The following is a 26,488-nucleotide window of genomic DNA, read 5'->3' as shown; positions in this document are numbered from 1 at the left end:
CATATACCCTGGTGACTGGGTTAATGAATGGGGGAGGGGCACAGTTTATAGGCTGATTAAAAGTTTGAAAGTGGTCTTACCACACCTGATTTTTCCATGATTTTATGTATTATATTGGTAATCAATTATTGGTAATCAGGCCATTGCTGCTATGGAGATAAGACCGCTTTTACACCCATTTAAGAATATATAATCCAAAAAATCATGGAAAAATACTTTTTTCTATTAAAAATAACCTTGCAAACTAAAGAAAAGAAACTCAATAAAGTAAATTCTTCATTGACAACTCAATAAGAACTTTAGGGTTCACTGCAGATATGTCATGAACATGCTGTTAATATATAACCCTGTCAAAAGTGTTGAAAGGCTAATAATGGCTTACAGGGGAAACCAGTGGTGAAGACATTAAATATCTGAACATTGTATTAAAACTATACTAAATTATGCAAAATGCTTCAGGGAAGCCAGAACTAGATGATGGGGGCACAGTGAGGGATGATAGAGAAGTTCTATCCAGTTTTTCCATGAGCCAAACATCCTAATAAAGAATAAAGACCCACACTGGACTTTATTAGTTCTGAAGTTGGTAAATTGGCAACAAAAAGGAAATATTTGCTAATAACGAAGGCCATTTATGTTACCATTGGCAACATCTTTGCTGATTTATAGAGGCACAGTACGCTGTGTCTACATTTGGGTTCAAAATACTAATCCCCCAAGATGGAGAAACCTTACCTCAGGCCTCACATAGATCACTGTCACCCAAAAGCTGCAGCGCTGATTGAGACCAACCACCTAGGATGCCAAAAGAGAAATTATTAATTACTAGAAGTCAAAAAATATATTGGCTGCCGTGGTTATATTATTCAGTATGAAGTCATTTCTCATGATACTTTTGTTTTGTAATTGAATGTTTACTAAGGGCATAGAGTCTCTTTCTTCTTCAGAAAATATATTTGACATGAGATAACCATGGACACGCAGTCACTTAAACAGATGGAAGGTTAATTATTGTGGTAGGGGTTTTGTGAGGTTTTGCCAAAATGGTGGAATTTCTCATCTCTATAAGGTTTAATATATTCAGTATAAGAAAAAGATTGGGGAAACTAAACAAATGACTGCAATCAGAACCTGCTGACAGTGAGATAGATATGTGCTTATGATTCACCTTAACTGGCATAAGTACAGCAGGAGAAGTAATATTGGGCTCTATTATAACAGGTAACGGCTCTTTATTTAAATCTCACCGAATGATTATACTAATAAACCCCACTAGTAGATGGAGCTCCCAAGCGAGGCGAACCTGCAGAATTTCTTCGAGATTGTGGACCACAGGTGGCAGATAAAACCTCGAGCTCTGCTCCTCCACTCTGATGCTGTCATCCACCTCATAATGATGAACGGAAAAAATATAGCAAAAACTGGGTGACGGTAAGTTAGTCTGCACCTGGAAAGTAAACAGAAAAGAAGCAGGACGAGTAAATATAATGCAATAAATACTTGGTATATAAACAATATAATCCAATTTTGAACTCGCCTTGAGGTCAATAATTAGATTATGAATTTTCCATAAAATCCCAGGCAGCGCAGTGTGGCTACAGCACTCATCTACTAATCCAAGCAAACTGTGTAAGGGTTAAAATGGAAAAAAAATAGGTAAATGTAATCTTTACTTCTTGGCACAGACCCTCTGGCAGCGTGTCTTCTGATTGTTCAGCAAATCCTAATCATTTGCCTTCTAGACTCAAAGCAGCAAAGGAGTATTCGTGTTATTTTATCATAGTCCTAGACAATGAGGATCGTCGGTGCAAAGCTAATCTTTGCATGACACGGCTACTGTTCTGAGTTCCATTTCTTCCAATACAGCACAGCACATGTAAGAACAGAAGATAGCTCCAAAGCGCGATACCATTGGAACAAGAGACCTCTGAGGGCCCAAAGGCTTATGTAACGTTAGATCTTTTTTCTTTAAAGGTTTCAACCCAATAGCTCTATTATTGAAGTCAGTGGATGGCTACCAAAATGGCGAATGGTTTGCGGGATAACAATTATTGGGAAACACAATATGTATAGCTTGGGGAAAAGAGAAAGGGGGGAAGAGTTAGAATATTTAAATAATTAAAGAAATGTAACATATAAATTGGGAAGTTTATTTCAAAAGGGGAGCAATGTTAGAACAGATCTAAAACAAAAAAGGTGGGCTATGTGGATGTAATGTAAGGATGCGCTACTTTACTGAGAGGCCAGTAGATAAATAGAACAGCTTCTAATACTGTAATGGGTTTAAAAACATTAATGTTAAAGCTATCCTGAATCTAAGACAAGATCAAGGACTGATTCATATCTGATTTTTACATCAGGAACATTGAGCAGACTGGATGGGTCACCGAAGGAGCCAGCGATGTACCCCTAAGACTGGGGCCAAGTCAGGCTCGCCAAGCTGTAAGCTGCAGCTTCAGTTTTGTGACCACTCTATATAACACACACAATAAGACGCTATGAACTTTCTGGAATCATTGTAGACAACCTCTTATTCTGTATAGGCTGCTTTATTTCCTTCCCTATTCCACATAACATATGGCTTTTCCTTGATATACAACCAGAAAGCATTCCAGTCTGCAAGCTACTGTTTAAATGTATGCCCCCTCCCTGAGTGGTATTGTATATAAATGTCAAAATGAATAAATAAATCATTTGAACCCGAAAGAAATGATTGGAACTGGATTGGAGCAAAAAAATGCCATGACCCTACTAATATCACATACATGTGAACAAGGGTACCTGTAAGCACACGTTTCCTATATGCGGCCCCCCCACCCTGCCCCCCAAATAGTGTTACAATTGTGAACATGTGCATTTTCAACACAAACACAACAGGTACATGGGAAACGCAGACTCATCAAACTAGACTACATAGACACTGTTTCCATCTGGGCCGCTGTGATATGTATAATGTGCCTTTCTGGAGATATGCCACGGTGCCTTTATGGGTGTCTCCCGCAATCCAGAGCCAGCTCCAGATAACAGGTATGCATTATTCAGCGTGCAGGTTTACCTAACACAGATTAACAGGCTGGGTAGTTTCTTTCCGCTGCTCAAGTCTCATGTCTGGACTGCAAGTTTCAGTGTTTATTGTGAGGTCTGTCTAATTGGCTTATCCCAGTGAGGGGTTAATTTGATTCAGATAGCTTCTCCACAAGTACATGAGACAAGAGGGTGATAAGTACAGATAAGCCAACCCAAAACCGCAGGGTGTATTACGTTATCAGGAAAAGGAGAGCTAGGGGTTATATACATGTGTGTGTGTGTGTGTATATATATATATATATATATATATATATATATATATATATATATATATATATATATGTCCCTTTAAAAAAAAGGTCTGGTCTGTAAACGATTGCAACAATTTTTTTTTTTTATTACAAACAGACCTTTTCTTTTTTAACGCATAAAAAGGCCTAGATGAGCAGAACTGTATTTATCATATAGGCCCCTACATACTCTTTAATAAAGGCTCTGCTTGAGACAAATTTAATGTAGTCGTTTAATGTAAAACCTAATTATGAATACATTGGAGGTTATGTATCAAGATCAGTTTTGGGGACCTGAATATGCAAAACGTCAGGGCTACTAAACTGAGATTGGGGACGATTTGGGTTTAAAGATGTTCGCAGGTATGGGCTACTTGCTTAGTGACGTCTATACCTCATTTGCGGAGAAAAGACATTCTCAACACCGATAAACTGTACTCCTATCCGTAGATGTGTTAGATTAGTGGAGTAAAATGTTTCCAGAAAACTTGAATCAATTATTTAAGTATGGAAATGTTATTTTTCCACAAAGCCGCTCTATTTTCTCTTACATAGAGTGACACAGAAGAGAACGTTACACACAGAGTATGCGGAGATGCCTATGTTTACTGTGAGTTCATACCTGCCTTATCTCAGGGTCAGTTAATGCACAGCGGGTACACGGTGTTCACTAAATAGTCATTTACATTACGATAATCCGTGGGGGAGCACGGAGCAGCTCAGCAGGAACAGCTAAAATAAATAAAACAAATAGCACGCCTTTGTCTGCTGAGACACGTTATTAACTGGCCAGCCAAGAAACTAGTATTGTTGGAAGCCATCTCCACCCCATTCTTTATTAATCATTTTTCTATTGTTCCTCTTTTAGAATTTGCCTGCTATTATAGCCACATAGCCATGTTCTAATAAGTCCCTCTATGCGGCACAAACAATTGGGAGTTTAGAACATTAAATTAAGCTGGATTAATGAAAACAGCTGCACGGACATTAATATTTTCTTTCTTTTGGGCATGAGAAATTCTTGAAAAAAATCTGTTAGTCCTTAAGCGATGACGGCCCCTTCCAAAGACCAAAGTCATTCTTTCCAGCAGGGAGGCGCTGGACTGGGCCACGTGTAACAGGCTAGGCTCACTCTAATTACATCTGCTTGTTGAGTTAATGGGGCTTGTATCTTGGTAGAAAATGATTTTTTTATCATTCACACACATACACACACGTCTGAATACAAGCCACTGATTGTGCCATAAAACATTTTTTAAACATTACAACACCCAAAAAACAGATTATCTGAATCGTATAACATCAAACTTGTGTAATCACCTGCCTAGCAGTCAGTGGCTCGGAGATGAGTAGCACATCCTCAGGATCCATGGGGTATGTGGTGCACAGAGATTTGCCCCATCTGAACTGATCCCTGTCCGCGACTTGTGAAGACGAGCGCAGCCTGATAGGCAGGACTGCGGGAGATCATTCTGATCTACGCAGCACACACTTTGAGAAGATGCTTCTGTTTCGGGGTAACATGATCGCTGCCTACATATGTACGCATATTGGCTTGCAGTGCAGAGTCTGGCAAGCATGTGCTTCCCCAAAGTGACAAAATAACTTACTGGGAAGGAATAACCAGACAAATATGGCCCTGAAAATCCCATCTCCCATTGGTTACATATACAGTATAGTGAACTGTGAAAGGTAGAGATTGTAAAATACCCTGCTTATTGCAGTCTATCTGTGCTATATCAGTCAAAGTAGAATTATATTCACAATCAGGGCAAACTTTTCCGCTCTCCATGCCGATCATGAAACGTGTGACCAAACTGCGAGAACGCAAAAAATACATAATATGGGTGCAGCTGTCTTATAGCCTGAACCCCCTTTTCCCATTTTTTGGGTGCTTCGGCTTTATACTTTTATCATGTAGACTGTGGTAATATATCCTAAGAGCAAATATGCCAGACAATGAAAATGTTAAAACGCAGCACTGAAATTATAGTGTGAATATGCATGCATGTAAAGTATATAGGTTATCACCCGGCACTGCCCAAGGAGAAAAAGAAACCATAAAAAAACAGTGGCTATGTGCGGATATAATATTATACACTATCTACAAATAAAGCTGTTCTCTGAGCCAAGCATTGCATCTACCGAGTTGGGAACCTAAAGCATATTCCACATTCACTGGCTGCAAACTGGTGAACGTATTAAAGCCTCGTCAAGTGGAACTGTCACTTTTCCCAAGTCCTGTGCCCAGGACGGAGAATCGACCAGACAACTGTGACCATGCCACGCTGCTGCCCATCTCAGGGTGAAAAGATATCTCAAAGACAATTACACTGATTGCCAGAGGAAAGCAACCACAAGCTACAGGTAGTTTTAATAAACATCTGACGTTATGCTAAAGGCTGACCATGACAGTGAAATTCAAGTATCACTCACCAACATGAAGTGTCCAGTGGATTGTGTTCTGAATTTGGCCAAATTCCTGATCTGACAGATGTTGTCCATTTCAAATGCTGAGTCCACATTTGTAAACAATATGATTATGAACGATCACCTTATGAGTAATCTTATGCCAAAAAATGAAAATAAATCATTGGCTCTGCAGGCACATGTGTTCGATCATCAAAACTGATAACCCAACTAGAGCAAAATTCCATCAAACTTGGGCATATGTTACCCAGACCACCAAAAACTCAAACTCCACTCATAGATATGGAGAACAGATAATAATGTGTCACGCTCAACACAATGCAACTGACACAATATATAAATAACCAACTGTTTAACCAATGCTTCCTTTTACATACTTACACGAGCCCTGGATTATGGTTTTTATAAGCAGAAGAGTATAAACAAGGTCCCTTTATACTAAACGCTTCATTTTAGTAACATCATCAAACCTCAAAGGGGAACTCCCACCATTTATTTACTAGTATTAAATGAAAACTACGTCAACAACAACAAAAAATAATAATATAATGCATTCAGGAAGCTGTATATGTTCCAGCTCTGTTATCTCAGCCCAATCTACAACACTGTGACTCCTTATCATACAGCCTTGTGGTAAACAATGCTATTGCTCCAAGCTATAGTAGTTTTGATAAACTGGTTCAGTTATGCTAAAAATCTTGCATAAAAACTATTCCCTTTAACGTGCTACAGAGTTTTTTCTTCCTGGAATATTTAGAAAGCATGCATGTAAAGTGTACCTACTGTTACACGTGTGTGTAGCGCCATCATATACCTCGGTGCTGCACCATGGGTAAACAGGACAAATAGTACAGAACATACTTATAGACAAGAGGTAAGGAGGACTCTGATCAAACAAGCATTTGCAGTAACTCCCAATAAGCATACATAAGGTCCTACTAACAATATCTGAATGGACATTAAAATACAGATTGGCTGCTACTGAAGAGGAAAATTGTTATCCTGGAACAATTGGTGTTGTTAGCACGTTATGTAACCTATCCCCCTCAGTAGCGTAACTAGCGGGGGGCGGTCCACCCCGGGTGCCCCTCATCACGGGGGTGCCACCACAACGGCACCCCTCAAGAGACGGACAGTAACGCAGGCTCTGTTGGGGAGATCAAGGATCTCCCTCTAACCGGCTTAAAGACAATCAAGAGAGCGGGAGGTCTGTTAATGCAGACCTCCTATCGTGCTCCCGTGCGATGCGCGCGGCAACTGATGCTGTGCGTCGGGATTTGCGGTCATATCCCGGCGCATAACACTGAAGCTGCGACCACCGCCTTCCACCCTCACTGCACCAGAAGGAAGCAGGAGAAGAAGAGCCAAGAGGAAGAACGAAGAGGAAAGGTAAAAAAAAAAAAAAAAATTCAGTGAGAGTGGAATACTAAATGTGGATTAGTAAGTGTGTGAGGGTGATGTGTGTTATGCTGTAGCCTGTACCATTGCCAATGTCTTGTTTATTATATAATTATGGGAGTTATTCTCTAAAGTACATCATAACTCCCATCACTATATACTATGCCAGACATTACATGAATATGAGTATGAGCATATGAATGAGTGATTTAATGTTTGTGAATGAGTGTATATGTGATAGCATGGATGTGTAAGTGTGTCTGTTAGCAATCACACTCCTATCATGCTAAGTCAGTCAGTACATGCTGGAATCTGGGTATGTCTGGGCATGATAGGTAACTTCTTAAAAAAGTAGACTATGCTAGATTATAAAAGAAAAATCAATTTAAATGGTTATTAATTCTGAACATTCCTTCTAAGAAGTACATTTTGGTTATATTTATGGGAAATTAAACCCTTGGGCATTAATGCATAAACTACAGGAAAATGAGTAATCGCAATATATTTTAAACACAAAAAAAGTTAGATTTTTTTTCTCACCTGCCCTTGGTCTTGACTTTGACCATGAATTTTTATAGGCACTAAAGGAGGCCATAAGCTGTCAATCAGGCTGAAGAGTCCTGGGGCTCTGAAAACAATAGCCATACAATTAGCCGTTAAGATGAAAGCAGGGAATGCAGGCTAAGAAGCTTTCTAACCGCCTATCACAGTTCTCTAGCTAGATAATTTCTCTAAACACATACACAGTCTGTCAAATAACTTACAACTTCTAATTACATCACTTTTAAATGTTTAACAAAAATGCTTTTTCAGGGCTCATAAATTGATACATAAGTGCAGACAAAAAGTGTTGGAACTGTTTTACTTTGGTGACTGACCAGCAGGGCTTTGACCACTCAGGTATCGGCAAACATACCCCCATCTGAGAAATAAAGAGTGATCTCAGACTCCAATTGCGAAGTCGGGGTAAAAACACTGCCCTTCCAGGCTGCCCTTCCCTGAATTAGAACTTTGTTCAGAAAGCACTTGGTAAGCAGAGCTTCAGCCTGCTATAACACCCACAAGCTCAGTGCCAGTGATCATAACGGGAGACTACAGTACCAGTGATCATAACAGGAGACTAGAGTACCACTGATCATAACAGGAGACTACAGTGCCAGTGATCATAACAAGAGAATAGAGTACCAGTGATCAAGCCAGGAGACTACAGTGCCAGTGATCATAACAAGAGAATAGAGTACCAGTGATCATAACAGGAGACTAGAGTACCACTGATCATAACAGGAGACTACAGTGCCAGTGATCTTAACAAGAGACTAGAGTATCAGTGATCAGAACAGGAGACTAGAGTATCAGTGATCAGAACAGGAGACTACAGTACCAGTATCAAAACAGGAGACTACACATATTTCAACACTGTATAGCACAGAGGGTCTGTAATATTTTTTCAAGTAATTTTTTTTTTTTTTACGCAGCTGATAAAGCACTTCATTATTCATTTTCTTAGACCTAAGACTTGTCTAATCTGAAGAGGAGACACATGAGTTAATAGTCTGCCGTGCTGTCAGTGTGCTGTTTCCTCATACTCTGATTCAATATTCAAATTAGCCACGTGTACGACACACCGAAAGGTGCTCCATGCCTTTTCATTTGGTCTTCTCGCACAATGGATACGTGAAAAAGACACAATGCAAAATGTATTTGACAAAATGTTACTAGATATAGTTTATCCATTTCAAGAAACATCTGGTGTTTTTTTTATCTGGCATGATAAATAGTTACACTGTAACTTTATGTCACAGTCTACCCACATTACTATGCTTGAATAGGTATAATGGATTGCAATCTTTCAAAACTATCTAGGTCCATTGCAATCCAGTATTCGTCAGTTAGCCAAATTTGCTTTTTCTTTCTTTCCATGGTTAGCACCATATAACTCAATACTTTCTATAATTAAATATTATCGGTAGCTGCTCATTCACATACTAAGTATCTGCCAGGCACACGTTCCATAACTGCCACAATATTTCTTCCCAGAGGTTGGGTTCTGAACTGACCCAGTGGTGCCTTTAGTGACCACACCATCCATTACATGTACAATTCATATGTTGTGGACCTGTACAGCCTGTAGCCAACCACACATGAAATGCATACACGTCTTGGAAAAAACGTCACGTGTGTTCATCCTAGCGGTGCCTTCTCAGGACACTGACATGGGAGCTGGCTTATCAGGGCAAGAGTATCAGAGGCGACTAGGAGCTCCACTGTTTGTTTCACACGGAAAGGGTTATTTTGTGAAAACTGATCTTCATAGGAGTATTCCTTCAGGTAACTCAGGTATATATTCAAGCTGCTGTTGTGTAGGAAACAATATTTAGATGTATTTAAGATGTCACACCCCACCCGAAACAGGTTGCATACTTAGCTGGTGTCATATAAATAAATCATATGACATCAATAAGTTGATAAATCACCCCAACACATTGTATATTACAGTTCTGTTTGTAATGTTGTTGATACAAAAAGGATAGGATCTATGTACCCCTTGATCCATGTGCACGTGATATATATATCACTGTGGAATCCCTCAATGTATTCATGTTCACTCAATATGAACAAGCCAGCTGTGTCCAATATAGTCTCTTCTCAGCAAGGAGGTTATGGCTATAAAGTAAGGCAAGGGGATTACAATGTAGCCCCTGTGTTAATCATTTCAGCACCATATTATATGCATTCGATTATAGAAACCACTACAGGTAAGCAAGAGAAATTTGTCAGAATTCACTTCTACTAAATGAACAGAGAGGTAAAAGGAGGTGTGAATGAATAATGGGCTAAAGGGGCAGCTGCTTTAAGGGATTTTTGCATCAGGGCCTTCCGTTTGGTGGCCTTCTGCTGACGCACCAGGGCTGCTAACTGGAATGGTTTGGCCATTCAACAGCACTAGGAATTACGTTTCTAATACTGCATTAACTTACAAAAGTGTTACATTCAGCAAAGGAACAGCAAACATAATATAGTAGATGGGTTTCCTTGTAATGGTGTGATATCAATAACTCCCTAATAGATAGATTACTCAACATATGACAATAAAATGAAAGAAAAATATATTCTCAAAGTATCCTGACCTTCCTTTGGTGGTCCTCTGTAGGATCTTCATGCCAGACACAGAGCATGTTTTTCCTTCCCATCTCCTGCTGTACAACTCTATATCTGCTGCAGTACAGTCTGGGGACTGTACATGGACCTCGCTGAACATCCCATAGGCATCCTGGACGAGAAGGCACAACCTGCAAAACAAGGCCATAGGCATTTGGTAAAGACAACGCAAGCAGGTAGACCAGAACCGTCACTCAAGAACTATAGCATATGTATATCTAGTGTGTTTATTGGGATGGCAAAAAAACTAAAATAACTAAGAAAAAAAGGCATATCATGATATTAGTAGGCAAAGTATTACTAGGCGCTATTTCTTTACAAACATTTTTACACATTTTAAAAAAAATCCTTTATAGACTCCATATATTTTGTATGTGGAACTGCCCCAGCGTCCACCTCCAAAAAAAAAACTGCACACGCAAATATGGTCAACGCCGCAAAACATTCAGGTATGTATTCTTCTTCTTTAGCTGCTTCTAAAGCATGAACTGAGCACTTAGTATAAAATATTGAGTGCATTAGTAAATTAATGGTTAGATCATTCAAAAACAGTGGGTGGATTTCAGCATTAAATGCAACTGTTTATTCCGGAAAGTATTTAAACACCGCTCTGAGAAAATTTGTAACTAAAAGTAGCATTATAAAGATCATTCCCCATATTACCGAAGGCGATTACCCTTCACAGAAATCATGTTCTTGAACTCCCTTTTACTATTTAAATGTTTCTATCATATCCCTCATCTCTATTCTTTCCTCCAAGATATATGGAGGAAAGATTAAACTAGATTTTATTTGGAGGATGCAATTAATATTTTGTCACCTAATACAAAGTAATATACAGAATAGTGATGGTTGTTTCTGAGCATCCTGCCACAGTTTTTGTCATTTTTACCACCAAAGATTTCCCTTTTCCATGTTTGATGTACCTACACACAGGTTCACATAATGCAGGCTATGTGACCCTGCTGGGCAGTTTGGTTAATGGGAGCAGTGCACCCATCTTATAACACCCTTGAATAAAAGTTAGCTTAGGATTTCCTCTATAGAATAGGTGCCACTGTGAATAACTCAATTTATGCTTGGCAACATTGCCTGATTACAATCATATATAGTTCCATTTATAGTATCCCCTTTGATAGTATTCTATATTGTGTATACAGATTACAGTAAGAAAGTTGGACATACTGACACGTCCTAAGGGCCACTGTGGCACCTTTTTTTTGTAGATGTATCAGTAGATCCAATGGTAAAGCAATGGGTTAACAATGAGTCATTTGTTCACCACCGGCAGTATGATAGAGTCAGGGTGTTTGGTGGAGTTGGAACATACATAGACAACTAGTATTCCACTGCCTGAAATATTAAATAAAACCTGATTTAAAGAAAAAGGAAAGCATAATATTTTTGAAATGATAAAAAAGTTTAGTGTCAGTTCCCCTTTAATCTGAGTAACGAGGCCCTGAAAACAGAGATGTCAGGTCACCCTGCGTCTAAAACAAACATACAATTGAGGGAGCTCATGTAACTATCGGTATGGAATCAAGAAGCAATATACTTATATTTACATATAAATAAAAGTGACCTTTACTGTAATACTTATTACATTACATATAAAATTAAGCTTTGTCCCAAAATTGCCACATATCCTCAGTAATAAAAGTTTAACTGAAAAAGCGTGTATGAAAGCATTCAATAATATAATACACCTAAAAAAGCACAGTCATGCAGGGCAAACACTGCCAACTAAACACTGTCTTAACGATTACTGTAAGACATCCTAGTAAAACCTTCCGCACAGACGCACGAGAAGCTGAAAGAAAACATAGTTTAACAAGACTCCGGGGCCCGGTAATCACTGCGGAAAGTGGCATACAGTAATATCTATTATGTTTCCTGAATAACTCAAAAAGGATTTTATTTGTCTCCTTTGTTTCTGGCCGTGGGTTTTAAAGGGACAGTGCAGTCATCATATGTCTGTTTTGCAAATGCATGGTGGGATTCTGCTGAATGCCCTCATGTGTATTCTTTCTTTCCTCTGCACCCCTCAGCTATTTGCAGGTAGGAGAGGAGCCTGAACACATCTCCCCGCATGTGATATACTCATCTCCAGTTAGCGCCAACACTGGCTCAGTGACAGCAGACCCCCGGACATATAAGCGGCAAGCGTTTCCACTGATTTCCTGCTCCAGTCAGCCAATCAGTGGAAACAAACACCTGATCACCCTCCTCCTCCATGGTCTGACAATTGCTTTTTTCCCTTTGGCTGTGTGTTGCGTTATTTTGAGAGGACAGCAAATTTACACTGTTATACAGGCTGTACACTCACTACTTTACATTGTCATTTCTTCAGTGTTGTCACATGAAAAGATATAACAAAATATTTACAAAAATGTGAGAGGTGTACTCACTTTTGTGAGATACTGTACTATATATATATATATATATATATATATATATATACACACACAAACACTACTGTTCAAAAGTTTGGGATCACTTAGAAAGAAATTTTAGCAATTAAACTGACATAAAATGAATCAGAAATACAATGTAGAGATTGTTAATGTTGTAAATGACTATTGTAGCTGGAAACAGCTGATTTTTTTTTTTGCGAATATCTTCATAGGCGTACAGATGCCTTTTATCACTCTCATCACTCCTGTGTTCAAATGGAACGTTGTGTTCACTAATCCAAGTTTAAGTTTAAAAGGCTAATTGATCATTAGAAAACCCTTTTGTAATTATGTCAACAGAGCCAGGAATTGTCCATGAACACAGCACCCCAAAACTTTTTAACAGTAGTGTGTGTATAATTATATACACACATATACACACACACAACCCCATGACCTTTGCTTGCCTTTAATTAAAAAAAAAAACAAAAAACGTGCGTGACTATGGCCCTCGGGGGGTTTCACTTATGTTCAGTGGTTCTGTCGTAGTAAGCCGCTGGTGTGCATGCGCACACATACAGACAATGCTGACACTCCCAGCTCAGTGAGCACACACAAGCTCAGACAATGTCTACAGTGTTCAAGTTCATCAACTTGTCAGGTCAGGTTTTAAGGTGGAGTGCCCTAACCCAGTTTCAGTACTCTGCAGGCAATCTGTGTTATTAATGCCAATTGCTGTCTCCCAGCTCCCCCGTGCATGGCGTGCTCTATCTACTCCATGATCAGACCTAGAGACGCTGAGCACACCGTATACCCTCATACAATCACGACTAGGAAGAAAAAGTGGGGCTGCGTGAAAATACTTTTTTAAACAAACCACAGATTGCAAAATGTTCCAAAGTGAGTAGTAGGCACGGACATGGAAAGGCTATTTTTGTTTTCTCTGACATACATCTAGATGATATCTTTCCTTCCAGTTTTTAGTTCAGCCAGTGTCGTATTGGTGTTAATTGGCAAATATTTACCTCGTAATATTTTGAAAGCAAGAATATTGCATAATTTGTTCATGCCAGGCTAGAGTGGGAGGAAGAGATGTGTGCATTCTTTAAGGATTACTGATCCTGGAGTAAACTAACTCAACATGTATACAAGATGAGAAAACTTCAGGGAAGAACACGCTGGGGTGTCTGTTGGCACTTTCTAAATAACAAAGAAGAAAAAATATTAGGGAAATGTCTAATAACAACTAATGCTCCAATTGTACATACATTGGCTGCTTATTTTAATTCTCTGTGCATCTCATATTGTGATGTTTAGTGATGAGTGTTGTTGGGGAAAACATCAGATTCTGAAACACATGGACCAACAGGTATAATATTACTTAAAAGGCTGCAGCCTATAATGGCGTTACATAAACCAATAAAATAACAATTAAAAGGGGAACCCATTTCCCTAATGCCTTATTCATACGTCATTTAAGCTTCTCTTTTTTGTTACTTTTTTGCTCTCCATACATTAAATAGGAAGTTTGTACTGTTTTACATCTTGCATAGTACTTGTGCGTCTTTTTGCTGCAGTTTAGTATAATTTAGGACACGTTTCCATCCTAGAGAGCAAAGCATTTGAAAGGTTTTTATGGCATATTTGTATTTTATTGTACATCTTACTGCTTACTGGAGAATGGTGGAAATGCCTAAAGTATACTTAACCCCAAGGCACTTGTTTTCCAATGTCCAATGATGAATGAAGTCTTCAGGTTAAGATACCCTTCAAGGTTATGTTTTCCATTGAACTGGAGTCTTTGGAAATAAATAAGCTGACTTAACTGTGCTCAAGCAGGTACATGATATAAATCTACTGTGTTACCGGACTCCGTGGCTGGAGGCTGTATATACTGTATTTTTCCAAAAGAAGGTACTTTAAAGCTTCTTAGAATGCAGTCCATGAGCCGGTTATATTGGACCTTAATAAGAAAAAACTAATTCTCAAGATGTTCAAATTCAGCATGACATATAAGCTAGATGAAGGTACGTGTGATTAAAAGGAGGCAGAATGGCTTGAAATGTAGCCCTACGTTGAATATTAAGATCAGGTGGGGGTTATGGCTCTGATATTGGCACTGCTTATAGAGTTGGTGCCTATGGAATGGTGTACTAGACAGATTGTACAGTGCAATAAATCTAGCCCTGGTCATATATCTCCACATTTTCTCATAGACTATAAAATACAACCCTAATGTTTCCACAGATAACAGATCCAACTCATTACGCATTAAGGCAAAGCTGCCTGTGACTCAGAGAGCTGAATCTGAGTCTCACGAGGGGGATGGGGGGGTCAGGTGAACATGGAAGCCTTCATGATCTTGCACCTGAAACTAAACCGAAAGTGTTTACCACACCCCACTCAATTATTATACAGCTTAAGGAATTCTTGTTTCCCATTTCCTTTCCCAAGTACATCACTGTATACTATAATTACTCTGGTATGCTACTTAAATTTGTTTGTGAATGCAGTTCTTCCAAAACAAGACTTTTTTTTCCCACTCGCCAAGACTGCCCAATATCAGGTGTCGCATAATATTGATATGTCAAACGACAGACAGGAACTAAACAATAGACTTGTGAATTTGGATTCGTACGAAATTAACATTTAACACATTTTGGTAATTTGAGTGATTTGTAGGAAGCCACAAAAACGAGGCAAGACCCCCCATGAATCGCATGAAAATGAATAATTCACTCGTGCTCTTTTATGCTCTCATTTTTGTTCATTCTAGTTCATTCTTACACTCATGTTCATTCTCTCACGTTTTCTAAATGTTTCCCTACCTTCTCTGCCGACCAATTCTTCTTCCATCTTATCTTCTCTCTTCCCTTCTCTGTTCATTTTGCCCTCACTTGAACTCGGGGTAATATGGATGCATTTGCTGTGACACCATCTCCCTGATTAGAGGATTGGGGAGAGGATGCCCCCGCAAGTGCCACCATTTTGGCAGAAGTCCCCGTTGAGTTATGTCCACTGAAATGTAGACGAAATAGTAGATTGAAGATAGCAGAGAAGATAGAAGATGATGCGGAAGCGGTGGGCAGAGAAGGTAGGGAAACATTTACAGACCATGAGAGAGAGTGAATGTGGGCACCTGGCAACAAATTTTGTTCCTCAATTCAAAAAAGCTCCCTTGAATTTTGGCAGAACCCAACAAAAAATTGTCTGAATTGTTTTTGGGTACATTTGCTTATGTCACAACAAAGAATTACAGCTATAACAAACCATTTTCAATGCCTGGCGCACACACCACATTTTCTAGTAAACACGTAATGTATCAGCTACACAAAAATTAATGTCATTGTGTTACCCCAGATGATAGTAAAATATGTGATGAAGAAATACATAACGCAGGATACATATGACAATGTTCTGGTGCAATTCAAATGACAAGTAATATGATAAAAGCCAAAAATTGGGACACTTGCAGGAGTTGCCTGTATTCTAACAGTGTGTGTGTATTTTGATTTTTTCAAATCCCTAAAATGGGGCAATATACATTTGCAAAACCTGTTCTCCCAAAACACAGCCCTATGTTAAAAATCTAGTATTTTGTATAACCATACCTGAAATATGTAGACAAAGTGCCCCAGGCAATTACGTGTTTTTATATACAAGCAGTAATTGCTTTAAAAACAGAACATTCTGTATTTGTGTTCATAAATCTTCTCCTTTGTTGCCCGTAAGCTTTCATATACAGATGTCATAAGTTAATGCACAGGAGTGTACCTGGACCTGACAACGTTTCAGAGGTAATTTTATTTAACTGCTTCTTGAGCCTTCTCTGTGTCGTGTTTTAAGAACACCCATAGCAGAGATAAAATATTACGTACTCTGCTGCACGATGTTGAGAACATATACCGATCAAGCAAGCCTTGATTATTTTAATAAACAGTCATAATGGCAAAACAGACCCAACACTTGAAAATGAGATTTTGTGAAGCATCCTCCTGTACACCGCTTCCAGTCCTTAGTTAATTTAGTAAAATCATTATCTTACCTTGAAATATTTGCCTTAATACAATAGTCAATGTATGTAATACAATATACAATGAGGATAGGTACACACCTACATTGAATCTAAGACAAGACCAATGACCGATTAAGATCCGAGTCTTTACAGTAGGTACAATGGGCACAGTAAATGGGTTGAATGGTCCTTATCTCTCATCAAAGTCTGCTTTTCTATAATGGGGTTCAGTTTATTCTGCTCTATAAACTACTTATTTGATAAAAAGCAGCCTTTGTAACTAAAACCTGTGTTATATGTCAATCAAGATATACACAAGAAAACCTGACACTGAAGGAACAGGCAGCACAATAACAAGGCGAAAACTACATGTCAGTCATCCAAACTCGCTGTGACAAGGCAAGACGCTTTGCAGGGGGGGAAACTAAATGTTTGCCTTGCTGGAGAGGGTTTGGAATAGTTCTAGGCGCATTCCTCCATGGGCTTTGTAAGGCTTTCTTGCTTTGCTTCCCGTAGGAGTCTCTTCTCCTCCTCCTCCTTGTTTATGTCCTCCTCAGTGTGCCATTGGCTGTGCCCAGAAGGGGTGGAAGAGTCAGCGTGTAGGAGCACATGGGGAATGTTTACAAGCTCTCCGGTAGCTGTTCTAACCAAATTCCAGGAATCAAAGACAGTTACACCCCTGCCCCCCTCCCCATCCCCTTTATATATATATATATATATATATATATTTATATTTTTTCCTTCTCTTACAGGGTCAATATGTCATCTCCTGACAGGCACTAAAAGATCACAGAGGGCAAGATCCTTCCTTTACAGTCCTATAGGGAGAGCTGACAAGACACAGAGTGGGTGGGGAGGCTTTGCTCTCATTCTTACCAACCACAGCACAGGGAAAGCTGATAAACAGCACACTCTGGAAACCAGATACAACAGTACATTGTGTTCTTTGACTGAAAAACAAGTAGGCTGCTCACAGCTTTAAGTAAACAGTTAATCCTCCTGTTTATCTTTTTTTCTGCTGTGACTGATATGCAACTTGCCTTGTATCAAACACCGCTGAAAGTCTGCCTTTTTCTTTCACACTAGAGGTCAGATGTTTGATGCATGTAATGGTTAACCCATGTTCTGAACGGCCTGAGGTTATTTTCAGTAACACCAGGATTATTATCTTTAAAAAATGGAAATAATGTAATAGTTTTTTTCCTTAATAAATGGTGAATAAAGTTGGATGTAACCCAACTAAATCAATTAAATAGTTTATCTGTAAATTGGAAGTTATCCATCGAGCCAAAATAAGCCCAGTAAACATAAAGCCCTCCATACCACCTGCTTCTGTTTAAATATTGCATTTTATGCATAGCCGAATTGTACCCTGCTGCTGAATCTGTTGGCATCAAAAAATATAGTACGTGTTTGATTACAGGATGATCCCACATATTTTGATCCTAATACAAAAAAAGAAGAAGAAAAGGCTTGAATATAAGAAGAGTGTTGCTCTCTCACACTCTCAGTCAATGTCTCCCTACCTTCTACGCTGACCACTTCTGTGTCCCTGTCTACTTTTCAACAGCCTCTTGTTCTTCTTTCTTCATTCAATTCTCCACGGTATGAGTTCCATTTTTCCAGTACTTCATCAAAAGTGCACAGCCTCCGCAAACCCACCCTGTCCCCCGATTGGAGAAATGGCTGAGAGGCTGCCCCTGTTGTGCGCTCTGCGGCTCCGCCGTTTTGTGGAAGTACTTCAAGAGGCCAGAATAATGCAGACAGATTCGCAGAGAAAGAGAGGTGCTTCTCTTTCTTCATGAATCTGTCTGTAATAGTGTGGCCTCTTTCAGTACTTCCACAAAAGGACAGAGCGCACAACAGGGGCAGCCTATCAGCCATTTCTCCAAACAGGGGACAAGGTGTGCGTGAAGAATCCGCCCTTTTTCAGGAGTACCTGGATAATGCAGCTGATACCAGGGAGAGTAAAGAATGAGATGAACAAGAGATGAAGGAAGAGCTGTGGAAAAGAAGTCAGGTACAGAGAAGTGGTTGGCGGAGAAGATAGGGAGATATTGAGGCTAACAAATGAGAGAGAAGTGTGAGAAAGTGTAAATGAGGGTACGTGACAAGCCCCTAGACTTAGTCAGTGGTGCCATAGATCTGAGCAAAGAGAAAGACTTATGGACAGAATCTGAATAAAAGACAACCTAGGATTATAAAACAAGGTCGTCGTGCCCCCCCCAAAAAAACCCTTGCCCTATAATCAAGCAAATATGGTAATAATCGTGCTTCAGATAAGCACCCCTCATATATATGAGCAGGCTTTGACAAAAATACTTAGCTGCCACTGCTTTCAGTTATATATGCCGACATATTCCATAGCTTTGCACAACAAGAACACACACTCAGAGCTGCACCAAGGCTTGTGCACAGCAACCAGACGCTCTAAATACCAGGGGCGGATTGGGAAGGGAACGCAGCACGAGGGCTGAACCAGCACAAACATCATGCTCAGCCCCCTCACAATTGACATTGTCTTTACAGTTGGTGCGCCGGATGTCACTAACCCATTCAGTGTATTGCTGTTCTGGGGGGGGGGGCAAGCATATCACTGACAAGCACAAAATAGCAAGAACTGGTTGTATGGACACAAAGAAAGATGGCATTGGTAAGCTGTTTGGGTGGTGACACTTTAGGTACTGGGTGACATGTTACTTGGTAAAGTTGGGGGGGTAAAAAGAGTTAGAGTAGTGTTCAACTCTTGTTCAACTGTGGTTAGCAGTGTTATGTTTGTTAAGGAAAGTAGTTAGCAATGTAGCCACACTCATCTGGGGGCACCAAAAATTATTGTGCCCAGACGTCAGTGACCCTAGGATTAAGAAACCACAGGTGGGCTGAGAATCACTAGGAATGGTAGTCAAACTACAAGTAGAATGTTAACGTCTTAATGACAACTTTTGATATTATATGATATGGATGAGCATTATTTGGCAGGAAAAAAAAACAAAGATCTTTATTTCACCTCTGTTTCCCAATTATGAAATCTATTTCTGGATAATAGAAAAAAAAATATTCCTGTAAAATAAAGCAATGTAATGGTTTTCAGGTATTTCCAACCAGGATGAGCTTGTGTCTCCCCTCTACCGCTCCATGTGAGGTTGGTATGGCCTGCACATGCACAGCAATAAACAGCTGTCAAAGCTGCTTCTATATACAACAACATGGCCTGAAGTTCAGCAAAAACAAAAAAAGACAAGGTTTTCAGGAGATTTTAACATTTCAACTCCCTGAATGGCCATCCATTATTAAGGGTAAACCTCAGGAAGCTTTTTCCGCAAGGCAGACTGAACTGTAAAATTATCAGCGAGGAGCGATATCAAAAACAGATCATTATAAACAGAAGTTATAGTTCAACATAGAGTGGTAGATCAGTGGACCAGTGTTCAAGCATAAGAGGTAGAAGTTAATACAGTAAGGAAGTGCAAAAAATTAATAGGTATAGGCAATTTTTTACCTATATTAAATGTACATTGTATAAATGTAATTATACGATACATTTTTCAAAGGGTCTGACTAAACAAGAACTGACAAACCGATACATTAGATAACGAGAGACCTAATCGCAAGTTTACAACCTACCGCACATTATTATCTCTTTGTATGCATTGTAACCTCCACTACTGCAGCTGCCAAATACACAATGTATCAGTACCTGTGAAATGTAACAATGTAACACTTCACAAGTGCACAGCCACTCTCTACTGTCCCCAAACAAGCAAATCAACAAGGTGCTTATGGAAATAAGAGTCCAGAAAAATCAAAAAGCAACAATAGTATAGAACGCCTAACACAGTGGTAAATAGATTGTGTGTGTCTGATAATGCACAGACTTTGGTACACATGCTCATCTTAAAATCCTTTACTTCCATGGTATCTAAAAATAATATGTAAGTACACCAAAGGCACAGTATCTTAATAATGTCGGTAATAAAGAAAAGTCCAGAACACTTGCATTGACAATTCCACCTGCACAACTACACTCTTTAAGGGTAACATGCAGGCCAGGAATGCTGTGTTTTCCTGCCAGAATACAAGCAATTTTATTTTATTTTTTTTAACCAAGATGCCTATGCTTATACTGGTGTATCCAAAATGGTGTCCTGTTTGTGGTCCTGGAGGCCAGTACTTGTGCACCTCGGTTCTCATCCTCCCCTTCCATAACACTGAGTGTCTCCTGTTCTCCACAACGAAATAATGTTAAATGAATCAAATATTAGTTATGGTCATTATAAGAGCATAACGGCAAGGAAGGGCATTATTTGACTACCTGAAAAGGCAACATTCAAATTGTGCATAAACCACTATGGGCTGAATAAATAAATAATTACCCGGTTCTGAAATGTGTCTTATTATTGGGATTTAAAGAATATCAGCATTCTATATTTGTATTTTAGTTTAACATTCACAGAGCACAGATGACCTAAAAAGACATAATCTCCAAAAACCATCCACTTACATTCCTATCACATGACCGTTCTAGAGCTCTTAAAAGCTGCTTTGTGTGCATATGTACATAACCCTCTTTGGGTCAGCAACATATGTAGATGTATTAACAGAGGATTGCAGGTTAATCAAGTTCTGAATGTTTCTGGTGTGCCAATGACTCTACTTATACATTATAAGCATGAAAGAAGTCAGGGTTATGCAAATACATGTCTCTGACAGCCAATCATTCCATGATGGTTTCCAGTAAAATAAGAAAAATAAAAAGCTTTTAGTTGACAATCTATCCTATAAATTTGACTAAAGTGTTCATCTCTTGTCAAACAAAGAATGTGTACTTTACATGTACAGGGAATATATAGAGAGGAAAATCCTGCTTCCAACACAAAAAGACAGGGAATCTGTTGTTCAAAGGCACATAATGAGTAGATGAACAAGGTAATATACAGCCATTTAATAAGAATAATTTATCTATTACTTATTGATTTGTATAGTGCTGTCATATTCTGCTTCGCTGTATGATGGAACATTAAGTGTTGGGTTCCAAGCAACACAACGACTTTGAGCATGCAAGAAAGTGAGTGCATACATGACCCATACATGTAGCTGACCTGATACAGCTGAACAACAACTCCCATGGTTCTTATGAGACGAAACATAGCCAAAACCTGATGAAAAATCATTTTAGTTAAACCACTAGTGGAATGCGACCTGTTGGCTTGACAAAGTTGACACAGACCTCATCATTAAATGTATGTAGGAAACGTAGCTATACCTCTGCAGACGAGACAAAAATACATAATAAGACAATACACAGAAAATAAGTCGGTGGGTGTAATACAGAAACATAGGCACAGTACCGATACAGAGGATGCTATATGGGTCGAATGGTAGTTTTCTGCCGTCAAATTCAATGTTTCTATTAAAATTTTAAACACAGCTGAGCTTAGGGTTTTTAGTGTTCTATGTGAACTAAGTCTCCGGCATGAACCTGCTTGCTAAAACAGGAGAGAACCTCATGGAGGCAGCCCGGAGCAGCTATGTGCACTACGCAGCTGCCTAGTATGTTGTAGTGGCAGGAAACAGAAAGATGTACAGTAAAGTGCAGTGCCCTCCAGTAATATTGGCACCCTTGGTAAATACAAGCAAAGAATGCTGTGAAAAAATGTCTATTGTTTAACCGGTTGATCGTTTCTTAAAAAAAAAAAAATACGCAAAATACTCTGCCCTTATGGATATCAAACAATTGCAAATACAACGTTGGTAAGGAGAATACATGGCAAGGGATCCAAGATGATTCCTCCATACAGAATCTCCCCACATCCTTCACATTTCAAGCTTGATGTTGGTGGACTCTTCTCGTCAGGTTTTCTATGGGGTTCAAGTCAGGGGACTGGGATGGCAATGGTAGGACCTTGATTTTGTGATAAGGAAACAATTTTGTGTTGATTTTGAGGTATGTTTTGGATCATAGCCCTGCTGGGGGATTCAACCATGGCCCATTTTAAGCTTTCTGGCAGAGACAGCCAGGTGTTTAGTTAATATCTGTTGATATTTGCTAGAGTTCATGATGCCACATAACCTTAAAAAGTGGGTGTGAGGTACTTTTCCATATGGCTACCTTTCTGTATACGTCAAACCCACCTCTGGTATTTATTACCAAAAAGCACTATTTTGGTTTCATCTGCCCATAGAACATGATCCCCTTTTAAAGTTCCTGTAGTGTCTGGAGAACTGAAGACGGCTGGTGATGTAGGCGATGTCGCACTGTAGTTATGGAGACTTTCTGACCCTAAGACGCAATTAACTTCTGCAATTCTCCAGCTTTTGGGATTGGATATTTTTTGGCCACTCAAACCATCCTCCTCACAGTGCATTGAGACAATATAGACTCACATCCTCTTCCAAGTTAATTCACAGCATTTTCTTAATTATTGCCCCGATGGTGGAAATGGATTTGCTATTTTCTTATAGTCACGTCCTATTTTGTGAAGCGCAATAACCTTTTGCCACACATTAACACTATATTCCTTGGTCTTAGAACGACCTACGTATTACCCAACAATGATACCTCAGTAAAACAGGTTGAACTATTTCCGGTTGATATCACCCAGACTTACTGAAAAAATATATATTTATGGAAATATACACTATGGACAAAGTATTGGGACATACTGCTTTATTATTGAATTCAGGTGTCTCAATCAGGCCCATTGCCACAGGTGTATAAAATCAAGTACCTAGCCATGCATTCTGCATTTACAAACATTTATGAAAAAATGGGTCATTCTGGAGAGCTCAGTGAATTAAAGTATGGTACTGTGAAAGGATGCAACCTTTGCAATAAGTCAGTTCGTGAAATTTTATCCCTGCTAGATATTCAACAGTCAACTGTAAGTGGTATTAATGGAAAGTGGAAGTGTTTAGGAATGGGTGGAGAAGGGATAAAGATATGGGGCTGTTTTTCAGGGGTTGGGCCCATTAAGTGAATGGAAATCTTAATGCTTTAGCATACCAAGACAATTTGGACAATGCTATCCTTTCAATTTTGTGGGAACAGTTTGGGGAAGGCCCTTTTCTATTTCAGCATGACTGTACCCGGAGCATAAAGCAAGTTCCAGAAAAATATGGTTGGATGTGCTTGGTGTGGAAAAACATGACTGGCCTGCACAGAGCCCTGATCTCAACCCCATGGGACTGGAACGGAGATTGTGAGCTAGGCCTTTTCATCCAACATCAGTGCCTAACCTCGCAAATTCTCTACTGGATGAATGAGCAAAATTCTCCAAAATCTTGTGGAAATAGTGGAAGCTGTTATAGCTCCAAAGGGGGTCCAACTACATGTCAATGACTAGGTATTTAAAATGTCGCTGTTGGTGTAATGATCAGGTGTCCCAATTCTTTTGTCCATATAGTCTACTCCAAATATATTTTTCTCATATGAATTCACAGGAGTGCCAATGCTTGTTCGATACATTTATTTCACAACGTATTTTTTTTTTTTTATAAATCTGTGTTATGTTTGCCATTATTTGATAGTAGGAGTACTTTTATTTTTGTAAAGGTTAAACAATAATTTTTCCCAACATTCTTTGCTCATATTTACCAAGGATGCCAATATTAGTGGAGGGCACTGTATGAAGGAGAAAACACCCAACCACCAGTACTGATACTTCAGTACAGCTCATCTGTTGGTTTTGTAAATGTATCCATACTTCAAAACTAGTTACTAAAAAAGTGCATTAAATCACAAAAAGGAAGACAATAATCCCAAACATGTGGCAGAAAGAGGTACAGATGAAAGAAATGCAAGATGTGCGCCAGGACTTTACTTCTGCTGTGCAGAAACCACGGCTGAGGGGTTTAATTCACTAAAAGAAGAATTGACAGTAGAATTTTCAGGAGTTGTTGTTGCTTCAGCTCCCTCACTTCACTACTCATTATGAAGAGCCAACACTGGCAGGTCCCCCCCAACCTCCTCAATGAGCAAAGGAAATGTCACTGATTTACCTATACATTATACAGGGCCAGCAAAGCACTTTCTTTGGCAGAAGCACACTGGGGTTGGACTCTCCACATAACCAATAATGAAGTCAAGAAGTTGAAACCACAACTGTCCTGCTATCTCTCTTTGGTAAAGTAGAGAATATGCCTCTTCCCACTCATGTACCCGCTAGTACCTTATACCTCTACCCTAATATCCTATGTCCACTCTAGAATATCCCCTAACTCTAATGTACCACAGGCTAAACAGTTGGGTGAGAATTAATATACAATACTGTTTAAAAAATCTAAAAATAAAATAAAAAACATTATGATTTGTGATCTAACTCTTAATGTATTGATTCCATCTAAAGAAAGGCTTTTTCATCCATACAGTAGGTTTAACCAAGTACAGCTTTTAACGATAACTTCAGCAATGGAAAACAACGTGCGTGAAATTAAATATATATGTTGCTGTATCTATTTAAATACACCCATCAGACATATATCTTGTGACAGGCTAATAGATTACAGTTCACACAGGGCTAAGCCAGTCAGCACAAATATAAAAGACAGGAAGAACTGGTAATCATGCAAAATAAACTTTTAGACATCAGTTTAGGACAGTACACGAGGCTATTTGAGGAGAAGTGAAAGCCAGCAAGCAAAAGTCTGCACGCACATACATTACTGACACATACTGTAACGCTAGCTGTAAAACGAAAAATGTATGCAGCACAGAAGTACTTTTCCAAAGTTACCCCTTGGGATCAACAATGTTATTTTAATTGAAATGTCATCATTCCAGAAACTCTTTCCATCAACAGGAACACGGAGACGTTCTGAGGACAAGGCCATATCATAATTCCAACATTAGCTCTTCAGGGTGACTCCCCTGAATGTAAACTTGCAAAACATTTTACAGTGTTTACCTAGAACAGTGTGTATTTATGCACTGTATATAGATCTACATAAAGATCTATAACTTTATAGCTACAAGGCACAGATTTAGTCATCTAGAGAAAAAAGCCTTAAGGTTAGAGAAGCCATGTATTTGGTATATAATGATTGAGGGAGATTAACAGGATTAGGACACATATTTTGCTCTCAAATCAGTATTTATCGCAGGAACAAAAACACTAACCTAATTAGCTATTTAAAGGTATGCTATTCCCTAGAGCGGGACTGGTCAACCTTTTGGTACTTCCGATACCTCAAACAACAACTCTTATAAATGCTAAAACCTCAAATCCCCAAATCGCAACTTTCGCCGGTAGATTTTTCAGAAGCAATGGAAATATTGAAGAATGCCTGTCAAGATCAGGTCCCATAATTGCTTTCTATAGCTGAGGTGAGGAAGACAATGTATCAATGGAATATATTAGAATTATTCAGGTGCACTGTGTTAGCAAACCACAACAAAATAAAACCTGTTGAGAATACAAAACAAAATTGAAACAATATTTGTTGAGAATAACATGTTATGTGGCTAACTAGCATTGGGTAGCTTTCGTGACCACATGAAGAAGAGACATAAACTGCCTCAAAAGCTTGCAACCTAACGGAGTTCAGGTTTACTGAATTGTCAATGGACTATAATGTGATTTATCTGTTAACCCGCTTAAATGCACAATGTAAACTGAAGTTCTTTATAAAGGAAACTGCTTCCGATACAAGGCTGTCCCGAAAGACTGAGTCATGTGATCACTGTGATAACCAAAGTTTTCTTCTACCCCCGTTTTTTTTTAATTATTATTATTGATGTATCCAGTAGAGCCTTTGCGAGGTCAGGCACTGATGCTGGA

General features: G+C 39.0%; 1 protein-coding gene across 1 annotated transcript in view; it reads right to left on the bottom strand.

Moving 5' to 3' along the window:
- The window catches only part of SPIDR (scaffold protein involved in DNA repair), a 154,064-nt gene that overhangs the window by 17,578 nt on the left and 109,998 nt on the right, over positions 1–26,488 (bottom strand). The window contains exons 10-13 of the mRNA XM_053467897.1: positions 10,274–10,435; positions 7,686–7,773; positions 1,304–1,447; positions 736–795 (exon numbers count right to left, since the gene is read on the bottom strand). Of these exons, the coding sequence (XP_053323872.1) occupies positions 736–795; positions 1,304–1,447; positions 7,686–7,773; positions 10,274–10,435 (454 nt within the window). The remainder of the gene's footprint in view (positions 1–735; positions 796–1,303; positions 1,448–7,685; positions 7,774–10,273; positions 10,436–26,488) is intronic.

This window comes from Spea bombifrons, chromosome 5 (assembly GCF_027358695.1).
Source record: "Spea bombifrons isolate aSpeBom1 chromosome 5, aSpeBom1.2.pri, whole genome shotgun sequence".
Taxonomy (NCBI): Eukaryota; Metazoa; Chordata; class Amphibia; order Anura; family Pelobatidae; genus Spea; species Spea bombifrons.
The sequence above is the reverse complement of the archived record's forward strand: the minus strand, read 5'-3'. Positions and strand labels throughout refer to the sequence as shown.